The 19,065-nt window shown below is 61.1% G+C and overlaps 1 protein-coding gene across 4 annotated transcripts; it reads right to left on the bottom strand.

Annotated features, from left to right (window-relative positions):
* Positions 1 to 829: 829 nt before the first annotated feature.
* On the bottom strand, positions 830 to 18,935 carry CYTH1 (cytohesin 1). Of its 4 annotated transcripts, none has more exons than XM_068151310.1 (13): positions 18,865 to 18,935; positions 9,366 to 9,448; positions 8,297 to 8,361; positions 7,497 to 7,563; positions 7,186 to 7,304; positions 6,762 to 6,842; positions 6,539 to 6,651; positions 6,319 to 6,467; positions 6,122 to 6,233; positions 3,276 to 3,352; positions 2,974 to 3,045; positions 2,454 to 2,608; positions 830 to 2,194 (listed from the first exon to the last, which is right to left on the bottom strand). In XM_068151310.1, the coding sequence occupies exons 1-13, from the start codon at positions 18,890 to 18,892 to the stop codon at positions 2,116 to 2,118; spliced, it is 1,200 nt and encodes a 399-aa protein (XP_068007411.1). In that variant the 5' UTR covers positions 18,893 to 18,935; the 3' UTR covers positions 830 to 2,115. The 4 variants fall into 4 exon arrangements, with proteins under 4 accessions (XP_068007411.1, XP_068007410.1, XP_068007412.1 ...); XM_068151309.1 differs by lacking the exon at positions 18,865 to 18,935 and adding an exon at positions 14,139 to 14,335; XM_068151311.1 differs by lacking the exon at positions 18,865 to 18,935 and adding an exon at positions 12,088 to 12,264.
* Positions 18,936 to 19,065: the final 130 nt, after the last annotated feature.

Raw genomic sequence — 19,065 nt, 5'->3', positions numbered from 1 at the left:
TGGACTTACCGCATGGTGCCAAGGTGCAGTGCAGGCAAGAACTGCATCAGAAGTTGCTCCTGGTTCTGCCAGGCTCCTCATCATGGCTCAGGTGCAAGTGACCAGCCTCCCCTGGCCCTGATGGCTGAGGCATGGCCAAGACCGGCTCTGCAGTTCCCAGCTTGCTCCTGGCCCTGACTTTACTTTTGATCCCATTCCCAGTTACAGCTAGTGCCACCCGGGTATGATGGCCCCTAGCCCCCCCTCACAGGTGCCCTCCCCTCCCAGGTGGCCAGGCAGCTGGCAGCTGCCAGACAAGAGCTGGGCTGTGAGCTTGGGGTACCCAAGGTGGTCCCCCTCTGTTGCTTGAGCCCCCTTGCACCATCGCAGTGTGTGCCATTCTGCAGTCAGGGGCTTCAGCACTTCATGGCCCAGCCCGCAGGTCCCTGTGGCCCTATGCTCAGCTGAGTTCCATGCCAGCCCCACTACACAGTGGGTGGGTGGCACACAGGATGCAAGATGAGGAGCCATGCTGCATCCTGCAGCAAGGCTCCAAAGGCTACTTCCTGGTGGCTAGGAGCAAGTTGAGGGGAGCTGGCAAGGGCACCAAGATAGGAGAGGCTTTGGATGGGAACAGGTGAAAGCTCAACACAGGACCATGCTGGCCACAGCACTGCCAGCTTCATCCAACATGGCAACACTATGGCACTGGGCACTGAAATTTTGGGGGCTGTGAGAAACATGACCCTGTTCACAAAGCCTGGGCAGAGGGCAGGGGGTGGCAGCACAGGGCTGGGGGCTGCTGCTTCTGCCTGTCCCAAGTGGCACACAGAGCACAGGAGGCTGAGGCTGAGCGTGGTTCAGTCTTTATTTGCTGCAGATCCTCAGCTCTACTTTACAAGGCTGTGGCAAAAAAACCCAAACAAACCCAAAACAACAAAACCAAAAAAGTTAGAATAAAAAAATCCTGCCACCCCTCCCCCCCCCAGCCCTCCAGAGAGACCTCTGCACAGAACAACCCCACATACAAAATAATCTAAAAGGAGAAAACTATACAGGAGTATTTACACCTCTGATAAATAGACTAATACTGATCCAGGTGCCTCTCTCCAGACCGTGCATGGTGGCCAGGGAACAGGACAAGACACAGGTGTTTGCAAGGCAGAGGCAGGGGGCCTGCAGCCCCCAGCCCAGCTGGACCCCTTCCTCCCCCACAAGCAGCCATCCCTGGCACAGGCTCCGAGCACATCCTACCATCTGCTCCAGAGGCAGGGCTCATGCTCAAGGGGACAATGGCCACCCTGGCAAGACCTACCCTGCTCCTCATCCAAGGATCCTGCTGCAAGGACTCACAGGGGCAATGCCACCTGCTGCTGCCACACCAGGGTCCTCATTTGAGCTCTGTCACCCCAGATAGGTAAGGACATTTTTGTGCCCCGTGTGGCACCTGTATGCTGTGACAGCAACAACTCCCTGCCCCTCAGCCCTCCCTGCACTGGTGCAGGGGACAGCTGGGAGGGTCCAAGGCAGCAGCATGGGTCAGTCCAGGACAGACATAGGCCCGCTACAACGAGAGCCAGGAGTCATGTCTCTGCAGGTCCCCTCAGTCACCCCAGGGGTGCCAACCTTCAGCCTGGCACCTTCAGCAGCCCCAAACCACCAACTGCTAACCACCAGCCATCACATCCCTGATGGAACACTCCAAGTGCTTCAAGACAAGGGTGCTGGGGGCAGGATCCAGCAGCATGAGCAGACACATGCACGCTGGGGAGGCTCAGAAGCAGGGAGGATGCCTGTGGTGCCCAGCTAGCAGAGGTGGGAGGGAGGATAGTACAGACACATGGTGCTCCACATCCGGCAGCTGAGCCTGGGGCAGGAGGGGGCTCTGTGTGCACAGGGCTGTCCATGTCCCAGCTCCAGCCTGTGAAGACTCTCCTGGAGATGAGGCAGCGATGGTGGGGCCAGAGTCACCAAGACACCTGTGCTTGCTCCTTCTGCCCATGGTAAAGAAACTGCGAAGCTGAAGCTGGGTCCTGGGCCCTGGCTGCAGTGAGGCCCCTGCCCCGCAGCACTCCAGGAAGGGGAGAGGCTCAGGCTGCCAGGGGCATGCCAGCCTTGCAGGGCCAGCAAAGGCTGCTAGTGTCTTTTGGTGGAGGAGACCTTCTTCTTCCTGGCAGCCAGCATCTCGTAGAAAGGGTCTCGGCTGATGGCTGCCCTGGCAGGGAGAACAAGGTTCTGGTTATACACACAGCCTGTTGAGAACTGCTGCAGGGTTGGGTTTGTCCTGCCTGGCAGAGCATTGGCCAGGTCCCTTTGTGCCTCTGGGAAAGCCTCTTCCCCTCTATCCTTGCCGGGTGCAACAGGAAGAACTGCCTCCCACTCCCCTCAGGTCCTTGCTGTGTCCCTGCCCAGCACCATACCCCTGCCCAGCACCTTGCCATCCACTCCCTGTGCCATCCACCCCAGGCACTCACTTGATGCATTTGATCCACTCTTCCTTCTCCTCGGGCGTGGGGGCGGAGATGCGGTACACTGTGTGGTTGCCCTCCACCACACGCCCATCGGCCTCTGTCTTGCAGGCCTTGATCACCTGGTCCTTGTTGTCAGGGATGTAAAGCTCAAAGCAGTTCTGGGAGAGAGAAGATGTTTCAGAGGCAGCCCCCACTCCCAAAGGGGAACCTGGGTTGGGAGGGATGGGGCAGAGCACTGGGTCTGCAGGTGCTTCCCTGGCACAGCCACCCCCAGTGCAGCAGGGAGGGATGGACACAGTGGAACCATCAACCCACAACTCCAGATGTGTTCTGCCACCAGCCATGGACATAGTGTCCAGGCCTGGCTGTGCACCCATCTGCTGTACTGGGTGGAGGCAGTGACCGTAGCAGGGTCCTCCAAGGGATGTCCTTTGGGGGCTGCAGCACCTCCTGGGTTTCCCTGCCCCAACCAGAGCACCAGAGCTGCTCCTCCGGGCCCAGGGGACCCTGCCATGGCACTCACAGGCTTCTTTGAGTCCTCCACCTCACGGATGCTCAGGTTCTCCAGGGGGATGATGCCACGGGGCTCTTTATCCTGGTGGGACCAAGCAGAGACTTCAGCCACAGGCCAGATCCTACCAAACCTCACCTCTATGCCCCAGGCAAGGCTGGATGCTGCCAACGTGCCCCCTTCCCAACACCCTGCTGCACTCTGAACTCTGGCAGTCACCAACACCCCAGGAGGCAGTGGGGCTGGTGCCACGAGGCTGGATCTGGTGCCCTTCCCCAACCCAGCTCAACACATCCCGAGCGAAGGCCACTGACCGTCGTGTACTCGAAGTAGTAAAGGCAGTTGTCCGTCAGGATGAACCAGCGCCGCTTCCACGTCTTCACCCTGCCTCCTGAGAGCAGAGAGGGGCAGGTTGGGGGCAGCCCTGGCATGGTGTGGGCCGGGGCACATGGCGAGGGCAGAGCTGGAGCCCAGGCAGACACACAGCCAAGCACCAGGCGCCGGGGCGCAAGCAGAGCCAGGCAGCACACACCAGGCCGGGCAGGGCACGAGCAGGAGCGGAAAGCAGATGGATGAGGATGGAGATGGAGGGTGATGAAGGTGCTGGGCACACCCAAAACTGACTCAGCACGGCCAGAGGGTGCTGCAGGCAGGCAGCCCTCAGGAGGTCCCAAGGCATCCCAGCCAGGACAGCCCAGGGCCACAGCAGGACATCAGCCTAGGGCCATGGCTCATGGAGGTTTGGTCAGAAGGAGCTTCACAACAGTCACCACAGAGGGAGATGCTGCTCCTGAGGCTCAGGGTACACTCAGCCCTGTGCCAGACACCCCCTCACCATGCCAGTGTGCCCTGGCCATGCAACAGTGCCAGACAGGTACCCACCAGGCCATGCTGCCTAAGTCTAGCATGGACCTTATGGGCTGGGTGCTGTGCTCATGTCCCTCAGCTTGTCAGGAAGGCTCCATGCCTGCTCCCCCATGCCAGCTGGCCACCCACCCCAGTCCCCTGCACTAGAGCCAGGCTGTGGCCAGCACTTCCTAGAAACCACCTCTCAGCCTCCCTCCTGCCAAGCCCAACCTAAAACTTGTGGCTTGACTCCCTCCAGCCACTGCACCTCCCTAGCACCACCTCCTCTCCCAGGGCTTGTGGATGGGAAGAGGCCATATGCTGAGGTGCCAAGGGAGGAGCCAGGGTTTGGGCCTGCAGGGTTCTGTGGGGTCAGGCAGGGCCTGTGGAGCCATACAGGACTGAGGGCCAGTGCAGACCTGGAGGGAGCACCAACACCCCTGGCACCCAGCAGCTGCAGGCATTGGAGTCAGGGCAGTGACAGCACTCAGAATGGAAACTGCTGCAAGCCTGTAGCATGACACACAGCAACAGCACAGTGTAAATGGCTCCACACTCTTTGTGCCCCCCAGACTCCCCAGGCATGGGCTGGGGCCCTTCCTGAGGACACCCCAAAGCCATCCCCATCCCGTGTGGCACGAGAGACAGAGACCCATCGTGGCCAGGCCGAGCTGCCTGCAGACACAGCAAAGCACAGACTGGGCAAGGAGTGGCCATGGCTGCAGCCCCATCTGTCCCCGGGCTGTTGGGTGCACCGCGGCAACGGAGGGGGCCAGTAGACCTCGGGGAGTATTTGGCATTGCAGGGCAGGTCCCCTGCTTCCCTGCCTCGGTGGTGGCAGAGGTGGGGCTGTCCCCTCAGCAGGCGAGGTCCCCGCGGCGGTGGGGGTGGTTAGCAGCAGCAGCAGATGAGACTAATCACCAGCAATTAAAAACGAAAAGGAAACAAAGCCCCAGCGGCAGTGAGCAGAGCAGGGAGAGGGGGTACGTACCTCCTGGAGTTGGGGGGCAAGGAAAGGAAGAGCCAAAATCATGGAAACATACAAATGAGGGAGAAAAGAAAATTAAAAAAAAATAAATAAAAAAAGGGGAACAAACCAGGGAAAATAAAAGAAAAAAGCAAAAAAGAGGAAACCCCAAAGAACCTCCCTCGCCCCGCCTGGGTCAGGGCGCTGCAGCGGGGGAGCCCTTGGGCGCCGTGCCTCTGGCGCTGCCATGGGGGCCAACCTGCCCTGGCTCGCTGTGGCTCTGTGGGACAGATCTCCTGGACTTGTAGGGGTGCCCACCCTGGCTTCCCCTGCCCCATGGCCTCTCTAGGGGGTCCCTCCCTGCCACACAAACGGGCCCCATGGCTGCTCTGCTGCCTCTCTGCCTCCTTCAGTGGTTAGCAGCCCCAACCGTGGTGGATGCCAACCTGCTGTGCACAAGGCTCTTCGCCAGCAAGGCACTGGGCTTGCTGAGGGACAGGAGAGGCTGTTAGTTATGGGCCTCTCCCTGGATATCCCCAGCCCAGAGCTGGGAAGCAGATGGTCCATGCTCAGCCCCAGGGCTGGACTCTGCACTGGTCAGCTCACAGTGTTGGGATAAGACTCCTCTCCCATACTCAGGGGGTGGCAACAGGGCAGAAATCTGTGTCCCTGGTGAGAGCTCCAAGGAAAGGCCCCCAACAGACCCCACTCCTGCTGACACCTAGGCCTTGCTTAACCCAGGCAGAGGGTTCCCTTGAGCTGCCAAGAAGAAAAGCCACAGGAGCCAGGGCGTGGAGCGGGCTGGCCTTGCCAGCAGGGCTGTGGAGCAGGGCCGCGGGGATGCCATGCACGCTGCCTGCATGTGGAGCTGGGATGCAGAGGTGATAATGCTGTGGGAAGGTGAGGCAGGGACTGGTCTGTGGCATGGAGAGGGGGGACACACACAGCTCGCCACTCGCTCCCAGGGGCCTGCTCTGACAGGACCCTGCTGTGACTTGGTCATGAGAAGGGCCTCGTGGTCTCTGTGCTCCAACACCAGACCCTGGTACCAGCTCTGCACTCCAGGGCTCGCCCAGCCTAGAGGCAGAATCTCCCGGGATGCTCACCCAGCTGCCCCGTAGGGCCTCGTCTGCTGCGAGTTCACTCCTGCTGAGCAGCCCAGGAAACACAGAGGGCTGCTGGATCTACTTCCCCACAGGGCTGTGCCCTCAGTTCCAGCTTCTCACCCCTCCACAGGGCCAGGCTGTGGGGAGGCAGGCCAGCTGGCAAGGTGCATGCAGCCCAAGGGCATCGCACCCATGGCCCAGCTCCTTCCCAGGCCACATCTGCCCAGCTGCCAGCACTCACCGAGCTTCAGGAGCCAGCCCTCACGGTCAGGGTTGAAGAAGGTGTGGGTGAGGTCATTGCCATCATCCTCAGGGATTTTGAAAGGTTCATTCTTAATGCTCTCGTAGAGATTCTGGTACAAAATACACAGTGTCAGGAGCCCTGTGATGGGCCAGCTCTGCAGCCCAGCCTCGGCCCATCCACATCCTGTCCCTCACCCGGAGCAGCTCCTCAGGCAGGTCCCCCCCGTCGTTGATGCCGCGGTTCATGGCGATGAAGCGCTCCGCCGTGGGTTTGTCCTTGACGTTGGGGTTGTGCAGGCTGGTGTTCAGCATGATGATAGCGAAGGAGAGCACATAGCAGGTGTCTGCAGGGGCAGAGGGGACAGTCAGCTGCGAGGTAGAACAGTCAGGGAGAGGGCCTGGGGCAGGTGCTCACCTGTGGACTGGAAGACGCCAGGGTTGCACTGGCAGTACCGCTGGGCGAAGGCCTCCATCATCCGGTCGATCTTTTGTGCTTCCCCAGGCAACCGGAAGCTCCACAGGAACTGTCTGCAAAAGAGTGAGATGTTTGTGCTGGTCTGGGGGCTCCATACGCCCTCCAGCCCCCTGCCTGTCCCCCATGATGAGACACAGCTCAGCTCCTGGCCCCATCTGCTCACCGCAGGGCCTGCACAAGGTTGAGGTCGGTGAACTCGTGCAGCTCCACGAAGGCATGCAGGACTTGAATGTTGAACTCGTCTCTGTGGGAACAAAGCCAGAGCACGAGGGATGCATGATCAGCAAGTCCTGTGACTGCCAAATGGCTCCACCTCTCCCTGTCCCACTCCAGACTCAGCTCATTTGTGGGGTGACCCTGCATCTACTCCCAGAGGTTGAGACTTGGGCTGGTATGCACATATCAGCCTCTCCAAAGTGCCAGCCATGGATCAAACAGCTGCAATCTGGCCCTGGCACTTGGTGCCCAGCCCCTGGATACCCCCATTCAGCTACCCTGCAAGCTCCAAGAGCTGCAGCATCCCATCTCTCAGGTGGTGAAACCCTAGGCCACGTTGGGAGCCCCAGGTCGCCCCCAGGCCATCATACCTCTCGCCCAGGTAGTCACCGATGGCTGTCTTGTTGAGGCCCTCTCCCTTGTAAAGGAACTGGGCAATGTCCTCACACGTGTTCTTCAGCAGGTCGTTTTCAATCAGGAACTGGATGCCCTGGAGTGGTGTAAGAGGTGCTGCTCTGGGGCTTGCTGCTGACTCCACCACCCTGCCCGATTCCTCCCCAGCTCCTGCCCCGGGAGCTGACTCTGCCCCAGCAGGCACTTGGACCACGAGGTGGCATAGCCCAACATGGCCCCAGACAGGCTGGTGAACACTCTGCTCCCCACCCAGCCCACTCCACTGTACCTTCTTTGGATCCATGTTGAACTTCTTCCTTCCCATGGCCACCTGCTTGTTCCTCTGCATGTTTTTCCTGCAAGGCACAAAGTAGCTGTGAGCACCCAGGAGGGACCCCGCTGTCTCCTGCCCACCCCCTTGGTCAGGGCACTGCAGGGAGGGGTTGGCCTGGACTGAACAGGAGTTGAGCAACTCAGCCTGAGCCAGCCCCCCTCCATCAAACCTGTACAGGGCAAAGCTGGCACACTGCTCCATGGCTCTGCCCCACTTTGTGGCAGAGCAGCATGGCACTGCTCTCAGTCTGCCAGGTTCCAGAGCAAAGAGGAACTGCCTTACACAGAAGGTCACCACACTGTGCTGGGTACAGTATCCCAGCAGGTGAACTCCGCATGGGGGGAGGCTGGAGGTAGATGGGTTTAACAGGGCCTCGGGGAGAGCAGCCCCCTGACCCCCGTGGGGCCAGCCTCAGGTGACAGCCTTCACGCCCCAGTGGGTAATTGAAAATGATGCTGGGATTCAGTTCCTGTTGACTGCTGGGACCCCCTAATCCCAGGCTGGCACTGCCTGCAGCAGCTGAGAATAACAAAGTCTGACAGTTGCAGTGGCCAGACAGAGGGACTGACGCTTGGGAAAACAGACCTCTGGAGCAGCACTTCAGACTGGGATGTTGCTACTGCTCCAGAGAATTCAGTGTGTCTGGGAAAGCCACCAGCCCCAGCACCCACGGGATGGACCTGCCCTGCTCAGCACCCACGGCTGCCACAGGGAGAGTGTGAGCCAGCACCCAGCCATGCCAGCAGAGCACTCACCTCTCCTCCGTGGACCCCAGGTTCTCAATCTCATTTGTCACTTCTGCTATCTCATCTTTGAGCCGCTGAGGGAAGAGAGAGCAGTGAGACAGGAGGTGCCTCCACCCCTTCCCCCAAACGCTCCAGACCCCCAGCCCTGACCTTCCCTCCCACTTCCAAGAGCAGGCAGGGCATTCCTATGGACTGGGGCTGGATAAGGCAGGAGCCAGCCCTGGGACAATTCCCCTCACTTCCCTCTTTCCCATCCCAAGCACTGCCAGGGAATGAACCAACTCGAGGGGCACTCACAGGAGGTGCTGGCTGTACCCTGCTACTAATCCCCCTGAGCATCACCATGCTCCGAGCATGCAGGAAGGAAGAGATTCAGAGAGTAACAGAATTACCTCCTAATCCCTTTAGATCATGCTCAGCATATGGCAGTGATTAGCCTCTGCTGCCTTAATCAGGGACATGACTGACGAGTGTCCCAGATGAGCACTGACCTCGCAGTTGCTTGCCGAGGCAGTGGCCCAGAGACACAGACTCTGCCTGTGCCAGTGAGGGGCTGGCACAGAGATGCTGGTACCCCAGGCCACTGGGAATGGCACAAGCACAGAGGACAGAGCTCTGCAGGGGACTGGCTGCTAGCCCAGGTCCATGTTCCCTGCTGGGACCCTCTCCCTGGTCCAGTGCTGTCAGACAGCAGGGCAGCAAATCATGGATTCAGCTCACCCTACCCTCTGGTTCCCACAGCCCCAGAAGCTCCACTAGAGTCCCACAGAGAGCCAGAGGCTGGCAATTAAAGGGCATAGGAGAATAAACCTAACCCACAGGTCTGCTCCTGCCTGGGCTCTGCGGTCTAGAACAATGCACCCCAATCCCACAGCCTCTATAGACAGCCTGGGCTAGGGCAGCCTCTCCTCCTGCATCATCTGGGCCGTGCTCCCCTTTCCCAGCAGCAGGGTGAGAGACCCTGGATGGGGCTACAGGGTGACACGGGCAGAGAGATTGTCCCCTGCCACCCAGGAGACAGCCCTGAGTGCCTGGGACAGGGGGATTGTGCCCCAGGGAGGGGCCCTCAGCATCACACCTGTATGTCAGCCAGCAGCTCCTGCTTGCGGCGGCGGATGTTCTCCAGCTCCTGGCACTCCTCCGGGGTCAGGTCACTGGGCACTGAGCAGAGACACAGCCAGGTCAGCACATGTGGCCGTGCCAATTATCCCTGCCAGGCTTTGGGCACAGGCTCAGCTCCCAGCCGGCAGCCTGGGCCCGTCAGGAGCTAGGACACCGAGCTGCTGGGTGCCTGGAGGAGCCGGAACGGTGAGCAGTGCCCTCGTCCCCGTGCAGCAGCCAAGTGCCACTCGTGGCACGCCAGGAATGCGAGGGCTTGGGCATCGCCCCGCTGGGCAGGGGTTGCAGCGGGGGAGCTGGGCACTGCTGACTCCTGCTGATTCAGCCCATGGCGGCTGGGAAGTGAGGGCAATGAGGGCAGTGAGGGCTAGCACAGCCCAGGACTGGTTCAGTGCTCCCCTAGCTGTGGCACCAAGGCCTGTTTAACTCTGCTGTACCCCAGCTGTCTATGCCTGTCTCAGTCTGGGTTGCTCTGTTGTGCCCCACAGCATCAGGCTCCACTTGGACCTGGAGTCCTGTGGGTTGCTCTGTCACACCAGGACAGCCTCAGAGAAAACCAGCTCCTGGCTGCCCTAGCAACCCCTTCCACACTGGATCTGACCTTCCAAGCCAAAGCCTGGAAGAAGTACACCCTCTGGACAAACCTTGCCTGCATGCCATGACATCTCCACCCTGCTGTCACCCTATGGGAGCCAGGCACCCCCTCCCCAACACCATCCTTGATGCTCAGACCCCAAGTCACTGCACGCTCCTGCTTGCTCCTGAGCTCCACAGATCCCAGAACATTCCTGGTGCTCCCCAGTGCGTGACCTCCTACTCTGCAGTAACAGGGCAGCCCATTCCTGTTCCTTCCTGTCCCCAAGGTTACCTGCTCCTTCAGCAACACTCCCAACAGTGCCTCCCTCTCTGTCAGTGGGTTCCAGCAGCTCCCTTGCACACTGCACCAAGGTCACCAGAAAGAACACCTATGTCCTGTTCCTCCAGAGCATTGTCCCCAAGGGAGGTGGCAGCAGCACCCATCAGCTTGGTGCTGCTTGGGATGCTGGGGACAGGCCCCTGCTTCCCTCCCCAGATGGTGCTGTTAAATGCTGCCCAAGCCCCGTGTGCTGCCTCCACCATGGTCTCCAGGCCACCACCCCGGCTGCCAGCCCAGACTCACCCAGAATGTCCCCAGCACGGCCACCTGCCTTGTACCAGTGCCCAGAAACATCACATACCTTCAGACCAGCACCGTCCTCAACCCTGCATGATCTCTCCCCAAGCCTCCCCCTCCTCCGTGGGAGCCACACGCACCCTCGAGGTGATGGCGACCGCACAAAGAGAATCTCTGGACTCAGCACTTCCCAGGCTGTGCTCAGGCTTTCTGACCAGCTTCTTCCTTCACAAAAATCCCCTGCTGCCGAGGTTGGAGGCAGCCTCAGCTTGCGACACCCTCCCTCCAGACGTGTCCCTCCAGACGCTGCCCAATGTTTTCAGTCTCTGACACCAGGAAGTAGGAACCAGACAGCCCAGCTCGGAGCACCAGCTTGAAAGTCATTTCAAGTCGAAACACTGCAGGCCTTGCCTTATCGATACACTCCAGTGCCTTTCAGCCATCCAGCGCCGCTCCCGCAGGGGCTCAGCCCCTCCTGCCCAGCGCCCAGGGCACCCAGCAAGCCCAGGCTCGCTGCAGGAGGGCCGAGCTGTGCCCTGCGCCTGGTGTCAGACACAAACCCCTCTAAATCCCTCTGCTGGGACGTGTGCAATAGAACCCTACTGCCCAGCTGCGGCTGCAGGGGAGGGAAATTCAATGCCAGAGCTGGACCTGCCCTGAAGCAAGCTGGCTGCTGCCCCAAGGCTAGCTGGCCAAGGCCTGGAGCGCTGGTGCCAGCCGAGTGAGGCCCTGATGCCAGCCAAGCAAGCCCTGGCAGCCTGCCCTAACGACCTGGGAGCAAGCAGGGGTCTGGACAGGCCCAGGGGCAAGATACTGCAGGGCAGAGGGGGACAGCAGGGCTGTACCAAAGCCCAGGAATGTCCCTCCCTGCCTGCGCAGAGGCTGAGCACTTGTGACACCGGCCCAGCCGTGTCAGCAGCAGCCAGAGGAAGAGAAACCCCAGCCGCAGGAGCTTTGCTGGGGAAGGAAGAGGGCGTTAACCCTTCCTCAGCGTTCTGCTCAGCACCCGCCCCGCGCTGCCGGGCCGAATGGCTCCTGAGAGGCTGACCGTGGGCACAGCAGGGCTGCAGAGAACAGGGGGCTGAAGCTGCCCTGGCTTCAGCCCAGCACAGGAATCAGGGCACAGAGATCCATGAGACTAGGTCATCCCAGTGCCAGCATCGGCTCCCCCCCAGCACATACCCCAGTGCAGGGGGCCCAGGGCCTCCCACAGCTCCTGCTGCCCCAGCACCCCGCAGGCAGGTAGCAGGAGTGCAACACAGGGCACCAGAAGGATCGTCTCTGTCCTGGGCCCCAGGATCCCTAGAGGGCACAGCAGCAGCACGTTCCCCTCTCCCACCATGCCCAAGCAAAGCCTCTTCTGACACTCGGAGACCCAGCTCAGTCCCCGTGCTCCTTCCCACCCTACCGCCCTGAGACAAGTGGGCACAGATGGGAGGCACAGGACTGTGGCAAACACAGAGCTGCCCACCAGCTTCCCCCCTGCCTTGGCCCCATCAGCTTTCCTGCATCCCTGGGCCAAGCTCACCGCTTTCCTCTGCCCTCAGCACCATCCTGGCAGGCCGTCTCCCCCGGCTCCTTCGGCTGTGCCTGCGCTGCCAGGAGCTCTGGAGAAGCGCTGCTGTTCCGAGGTGCGGATACCTGCCTGCCCCGGTGCTTCCTGGGCTGAGTCAGGGCCTGTGTAGGGCCAATGAGCTTCGGGGCTGCCCGGGCGTCATCCCGGCCTTGCCGGGAGCCAGCACCAGCAACACCCTGTTCCTGCCGCAACCAGCCCGGGGCCGCCACCGCCTTAACCCCTCTGCTCCCGGCGGAGCGGAGAAACAGGGCAGCCAGGGCCCTGCTCCTCGGCCCTGGGCTTGGGGTATGTGGTGTGTTGGGCTCCCAGCCCTCCATTCCTCAGGGGTCACCAGGACACTTGACCCAGCTTGTCTTGAGCTCCCTGCAGAAGTGCTGGGATCGCCTCCTCTCCTCAACCCAGAGCACACACCCTGGCTGACCTCTGGCCCTGACCTGTAGCTCCAGCTCTGACAGACCTCCCATTGCAGGTGAAGGACAAAGCAGGATCAGCTCCCCAGGCAGGACCAGGAAAGCTGTGCCTGCTGCAGACTTCACAACAGCTCACACAGTCAGACAGGATCAGAGCTGGGAGCAGGAGCAGGGTCAGGAATGATGCTGGTCCCCACGGGAGGTTGCTCTCCATTGTCTTGGCCTCTTGCCCTGAGGCGCCTGTACGGATCCCACCACTCCAGATGGACTCACTGTGCAGCAGGCTCTGAAGGCTGTAGGGCCATGACTGGCCCCACCACGTTCTCATCCCACTGTCAGCTGCCTGGAGACACTGTGTGAGCCTTGGCTGCCTTGACTCAGCTAAATCCTGCTTGGCAGCACAGATGGAGAAATAGCACCCAGAATGCCAGCTATGGAGCAAGGGGAGGAAGGGCTTCAGAAGCCTCATGGTGGTCCTTGGGGCCACAGCTGCTCCACAGTGCTAGCCAGGCTTCCCACAGCCCACACTGGGCTGCGTCAGAGAAGTAAAAGCACCAGATTTAGGCAGACCGTGGGGACAAGCTCAGGGTGCTGCCAGCTGTAACCCATAGCTGGGGGGGCCATGGGGCCACCTGACACTTCCTACCTATCTCAGCACACCACATCCTGTTTTCACTGTGACATGTGTGCATCCTGGGTTGCATCAGCCCCATTCTTCCCTGCTGAGAGCCAAGGCCTGTCAGAAGAAGGGTTTGGGGACAGTTGACTCCAGGAAAGACCCTCCAGGTGGCTAGACCCCGTGCCCAGAGCTGACCAAAGTCCACATCCTGCTTTGGCATAGCCCTGCCTGTCACCTCCACTGCCCATGGCCAGAGCCCATTGGGGAACCCACGTCTGCAGCTTCTGCCACCTTGCTCCCTACTGGCTCCAGGTTCCCATCCTCCCCACACCAGATCCCCAGCCCACGGTGCAGCCAGAGGGGCACTAGCTCAGATGTGTCCACATGCACTCCTGTGCAAGTGCCAGGAGGGCAGCCCAGCAGAAACCTCACTGGCACCATTCACCGTGCTGGGCCTCAAGAGAAGCACTGTCTGCTGATGCCTGGCATCAGCTGCTAGTGGGGCCAGCCAGAGGAGGTCTGGCATACCTGTGCCCCACTGCACAGTCACCCTTGGTCCCATGCTTGGGCAGGAATCCACAGACAGCAGCAGCAATGACAGACAGACACACATTGCCCAGGGCAGAGCAGAGCAGGAGGGTGAGGGGCTGGGGCAGGATCTGTCAGAGTCGCATCAGGGCTGTGAGCATCCTCCTGGCTGCTGCCAGTGGTTCCCAAGCATTCCCATGCCAGCATGGCACCCAGCATAGTTGCAGGGCAATGCCACACAAGCCAGCCCAGTGCCCAGCTGTTTTGCTGAGGCTCAGTGCTTACAGAGGCTAAGTGGCATGCAGGGGAAGAGGCAGCAAGATGGTGAGGACTCTCCGTGCCGCTGTCAGCGCGAGCCATACAGAGCCAGGGCTGTGGGCACTGCCACATCTGCCCGGAGGACAGGGACCCTGCAGCAAGCAGAGAGGAGGGCACAAAGAGCCTACCTGCCTTGGCAGCCACCGAAGGGCAGAGGAAGGCCTGGAAACTGGAGGCACAGAGCTCGCTGACTGTCCCCATGCTGTTGAGGTTCTGCACAGGACACTGCCAGCTCCGAAGGGGCAGGCAGAGGCCTGGCAAGGTGCTGTGTGGCGGAGCAGCAAGCTCCCTGGTGCTGGGGCCTGCAGGTAAGGTGCAGGCAGGGCAGCTGGAGGACTCCCTGCTCCGGCTGGAGCCGGGGAAGGCAGCTCCAGCAGGGTTGTTGCAGCTGCAGGAGCCCACGCGCTGGCTGCAGCCAATCCCTGCCGCTCACTGCCTGCTCGCTGCCGACGCTCCGCTCCTGGAGATGCTCTGGACGATGGCTCAAAGCCACTTAGAGGACAAGGAGCTGGGGAAATCCCCAGCAGCCCCCCCCAACCCTCCATCCCAGGCTGCCTGTCCCCCAGCAGCCCCTTGCCCCCGTGGGGGGCCAGCAGCAGGGTATTTTTAGAGTGGTTTTATCCCTCCGTATTAGAGCATTAAGCATCAGGAGCTGGCGGTCGCATAGCAACCAGCTCTGCATAAAGGAAAGTGCACCAAGAAACAAGGCGGCTCTGGTGAGGCATGGGGAGCTGGGGGGTGGTGCTGCATGGCCCCCCACTTGTGGGGTGCAGGGCCTGGTCACCAATCCTGGCACAGCCCCGACAGGCCAGCCTGCCCCATGCGCTGTGCACAGGCAAGCTGGCTGTACCGTGTGCCAGGCCCCTGGCGATGCCAGCTGGACAGCTGAGCTCCAGCAGCAACAGAGGTGCCTCTGGATCTGCTGCAGTCGTGGGGTGCAGGGGAATCTTGTGGCAAGAACCGAGGGGGCCCTGCCCCAGGATCCCGACCTCGGGGCCAGCCATGGAGGCAGGGAGAAAGCACAGCCCGCCCTCCCTCCAGCCCTGCTGCACCTGCATTCCCCAGCCCCACAGGCGCCGGATGAACCCAAACCGGACCAGCAGCTCCCTCCCTCAGAGCAGGGCACGGCAGTGAGTAACAAACCCCAGAGCCTGTTGGGGCAGGAGGCAGCGTCCTGCAGACAGCCTGGCTGCTGCCTCTTGGCTGCCAGGAGCTAGTAGCTCCCCTCACCTGCACCAAGCAAGAGCTGGGACACGCTGGACTAGAAGAAACCTGAGCCAGGCAGGAGGGTGCAGAGCAGGAGGGGACCCTGACTCCCTGGAGCTACGTGGCTGCAGATGGAAGGAAAGGCAGAGAAAAAAAGGCAGCCAGGCACTCACTGCTGACATGACTGACCTCCTGGTGACTGACTTTCTGGTTTTGGCATCATTTCCCTGTTCCTAGGCACTGAAGTGGTGGTTAACACATCACCAGGAGACAAAAGGGCAGGTGAGAGCAGCCAGGGGCACAGAGGGCCTGAGCTGGACACATTGTGTGGCAAGTGCCTGCTCCGGGCCTGGACTGGCATCTGGACAAATCCCTGTGTGGCAAGGGCACCCATGGGTGCTCCAGTCAACCTGAAGCAGGGCCAGGCAGCATCTCCCATGCTGAGCACCCGGATGCCCAGCTCGATCCTCACACCCTGCCTAGGCAAGGTGGGTGTTTACAAACACATTGGGTTTGCTAACCACAGCTCTAGGCTCTGAAAGCAGAGCCCTGGGGAGCAGCCTCCCCCACCAGCCTCTCTCTTCCCCAGGCCCAGAGCAGAACTGTCTGACCCAAGACCTTGCTGCAATGGACCTGCTGCACAGACAGGCTGAACAGCCACTTGGGGACACGAGTGCACTGTATTCCTGGTGTGTAACTGCCAACTATCAGCACTGTGGCTTATTGCTCTCTGAACATCTCAGGAAAGGAACCAGCTAGCTGCCTCTGTCTAGTGCTGCACTGCTGGAACCCCAGCCCCTGGGTCTGCTCTCTGATCCTGGTGCCATCCCTGCACTATCCCCATATTTTTAATGTGTGAGCCTCAGAGCTCTACAGAAGAGCTGCTCCCTGAACTGGGCCCAGCCACTTACCCTAGCTTGCCTCAGTGACATGCCAGGGAAACAGCTGGTGCATCACTAGCAGCTCCTTGGCATTGTTACCCCCAGCACCAGTCCTCTCAGTGCAGAGATGCACACCATTGTCCTGAGCTATCTCTGAATGAGCTGAGCCCACACCAAGGGCCAGAGCCTGTTGGAGACTACCCAACCTGGGACCTGACAGCCCACCCTCCTTCAAGGGTCCCACTCACAGAGCCTACCCCACCTCTTGGTACCAGTCATCCTGTCCTAGACAGTGTGGCCCCCCAGGCAGAAGCTGCTTTGTAGAGGCTGCATCAACCCTGCTTAAAGAAATCCCTTAATCCCTCAGGCCAGAGTGAGCAGTAATCCCTTGGGTGCTGCAGGATTACCAGCGCTGCCCAATCCCCCTCACCACAGGCCTGCGCCTGAGCTAAGACAGGGCACAGCTCAGGACACGGTGCCAGGATGGGATCATGCTCCTGTGGCTGCTCACCAGTGCTGCAGCATGGAGGGACAGAACAGCTGGGTCAGGTTTGCACCACCATCACTCTGCCATCCAGAGGTGTCGGGAGCCCACTGCCACGCTTGGCCTAGGGAGAGGTTTGGTACCCCCATGGGGAGATGCTGGGAGAAGGGTGGGAGTGCAGCCCTGTGCCCTGGCAGGAGTCGGGTGGGGGGAGCTGCATCTGTGCTACCAGCTGCTTACCCCAGGATTTGCTCTGTGCTGAGGCAGACGGGCTGGAGAGGGGCTGTGGATCACGGGGCAGACACTGGTGTCAGCACAATCCCCCCAGCCAGAGCCTCCCCATTGCTCTGGGAACCAGCATGGGTTCCCACCATGCTGAGGCCTCACAAATCATCCTCTGCAAAACCAACAGAGCTTGAGGGTTTCAGGGCAGCTGCAGATTGTGAAGTCCCTACAACAGAGGCAACAATTTGGAGGTGACTGTGCCACCCATCCTTGCATCTTGCTCTCATGGTGTGGTGAGCAGGTGATTTCTAATGCTAACAGACAACGTGGGACAACTTCCAGCCGATTCCGGGAAGCAGCAAGAGGCTGCTCACAGAATCGCTCCCTGCAGCACTCTCCTGCTAATGGGCTGCATCTGACAACGCCCTTGCCAAGCCACACATCAGCAGGGCTGGGCGCTGGCACCTTATCTCACATGGTCCACTCCCCACCACCAAGCACAGTCACTTCTGGGGTGGAACAGCAGCCTGCTGATCAGCTGCACTGCACAACTGCAGCAGGCAGGAAGCCGGCTCCTGAACCAGCACTGCCGGCAGCAGCTTCTTTGCTGGCACTGGCAGCATCCAGATGACCTCAGCTCCTGGGAAGTCACCAGCTCCTCCATCAGGACCTTGGGTTCAGATCTCATCTAGGCAGACTCCAGCCTTCTTATAAGCAAAGTCCTCCCTTGCTCATGGAAAACCCACCTGCCAACCCACAGGAACCTGCCTCAGAGGGTCAGGGCACAGGCAGCGCCTTCCTGCCTGGTCCTGCTCCTGGGCACTGGGAGGCAATGCTCTGTAGACAGGGAGGACGGAAAAAAGCAGGGAAGTAATACGCACATGTATGAGAGAGGACACACCACTTCTCCCCACTCAGCCTACCCTGGAAACAGACCCTAGGGGCACACCAAGTGCTCCAGTGCCAGGCAGACATTCTCAAGCAAGAACAGTCTGGGAGACATCCAGTGGTTGCCATCAACACCAATCTGCTCTGCAGACCTGCAAAGCCTGAGCTCAGACAGTGCTGAGAGGCATCAGCTAAATACAAAGATTGTGTGGTAGAGGGAAGGCATACAGGCAGCAGGTCCCAGAGCCTGGCAGCATAGACACTGCAGGCAGCAGGTCTGTGGCCTTGCAGCACTGATGCTGAAGGCAGCAGGTCCCAGGACCTAGCAGCATTGACACCAAGGTCCCTGAGCCTGGCAGTAGGTCCCAATGTACAAACACAGCAGGCAGGAGGTCTCAAAGCATCACAGCATTGACACTGCAGGTAGCAGGTCTGTGGTCTGGCAGCACGGACACTGCAGGCAGCAGGTCCCAGAGCCCCGCAGCACGGACACCGCAGGCGGCAGGTCCCAGAGCCTCACTACATGGATACCACAGGCAGCAGGTCCCAGAGCCCCGCAGCACGGACACCGCAGGCGGCAGGTCCCAGAGCCCCGCAGCACGGACACCGCAGGCGGCACGGACACCGCAGGCAGCGCGGACACCGTGGAGGGCGGCTGAACCCCGGGAAGGATGAGGACGCGCCGCCAGTGACATGGGAGCGCTGAGGCTCAGGGATTGCAGAGGGGACCGGCCCCCAGCAGCTCTCCCCGCGCTGGGCACCGGGTGTCGGCTTCCTCCTGGCGCTTCCTCCACCCTGCTTCTCCGCCAAGGCCGCGGCCCCGCCCGGCCGAGCCGCCGCCGCTCTGTCACCTGCGGCCGCAGGTCCCACCGCCGCAGAGCCCGAGCCCGAACCCCAGCCCTCCCCGGAGCCGCCAACCTGTGTCTTGCCCCTGGGAGCGGCTCACCTCAAACACTCCCGCCCGCCCGGGAGAGCCGCCTCCGCCCAACCGGGGAGCGCCCGCCCAGGCCCCCGCCGGCAGCGTGCCCGTGAGGTGTGGGACCCGCCCCGGCACCTTCACTCTGCGGCTGCCCGGCCCAGGCAGGGAGTCTCAAAGCCCACCCCGGGGAGCCGGACGCTCTCTCCGACCCATCACCATCCCCACCGGGCCCCTCCCGGCCCCGCACTGACCGTAGCTGCCCTCCTCCTCCATCATCATCCCGCTCCGGCTCCGGCCCCGCCCGCGTGACGAGGGCAGCGAAGCCGCCACGGGCGGCGGCACGTGACGCAGATGGCCGGGCTCCGCCGAGGCCCCGCCCACCACCCATGCCCCGCCCACAGTGCCCAGCCCTCCCTCCTGCCGCGCTGCCCCGATCGGAAACGCGCCGAGCC

The sequence above is a fragment of the Melanerpes formicivorus genome, unplaced genomic scaffold, assembly GCF_026170545.1.
Source record: "Melanerpes formicivorus ecotype bairdi unplaced genomic scaffold, bMelFor1.0.p_v2 SCAF_21, whole genome shotgun sequence".
Taxonomy (NCBI): Eukaryota; Metazoa; Chordata; class Aves; order Piciformes; family Picidae; genus Melanerpes; species Melanerpes formicivorus.
The sequence above is the reverse complement of the archived record's forward strand: the minus strand, read 5'-3'. Positions and strand labels throughout refer to the sequence as shown.

What these genes read in the sequence shown, in the direction of transcription:
- CYTH1 (XM_068151309.1), bottom strand. Translation starts at nt 14,211, where the DNA reads ATGGGGACAGTCAGCGAGCTCTGTGCCTCCAGTTTCCAGGCCTTCCTC. An exon ending in AACCTTGTGCAGGCCCTGCG is followed by an intron (nt 6,652 to 6,761) that starts GTGAGCAGATGG and finishes ACTCTTTTGCAG; the next exon opens with ACAGTTCCTGTGGAGCTTCC. An exon ending in TGGAGGACTCAAAGAAGCCT is followed by an intron (nt 2,609 to 2,973) that starts GTGAGTGCCATG and finishes TCTCTCTCCCAG; the next exon opens with AACTGCTTTGAGCTTTACAT.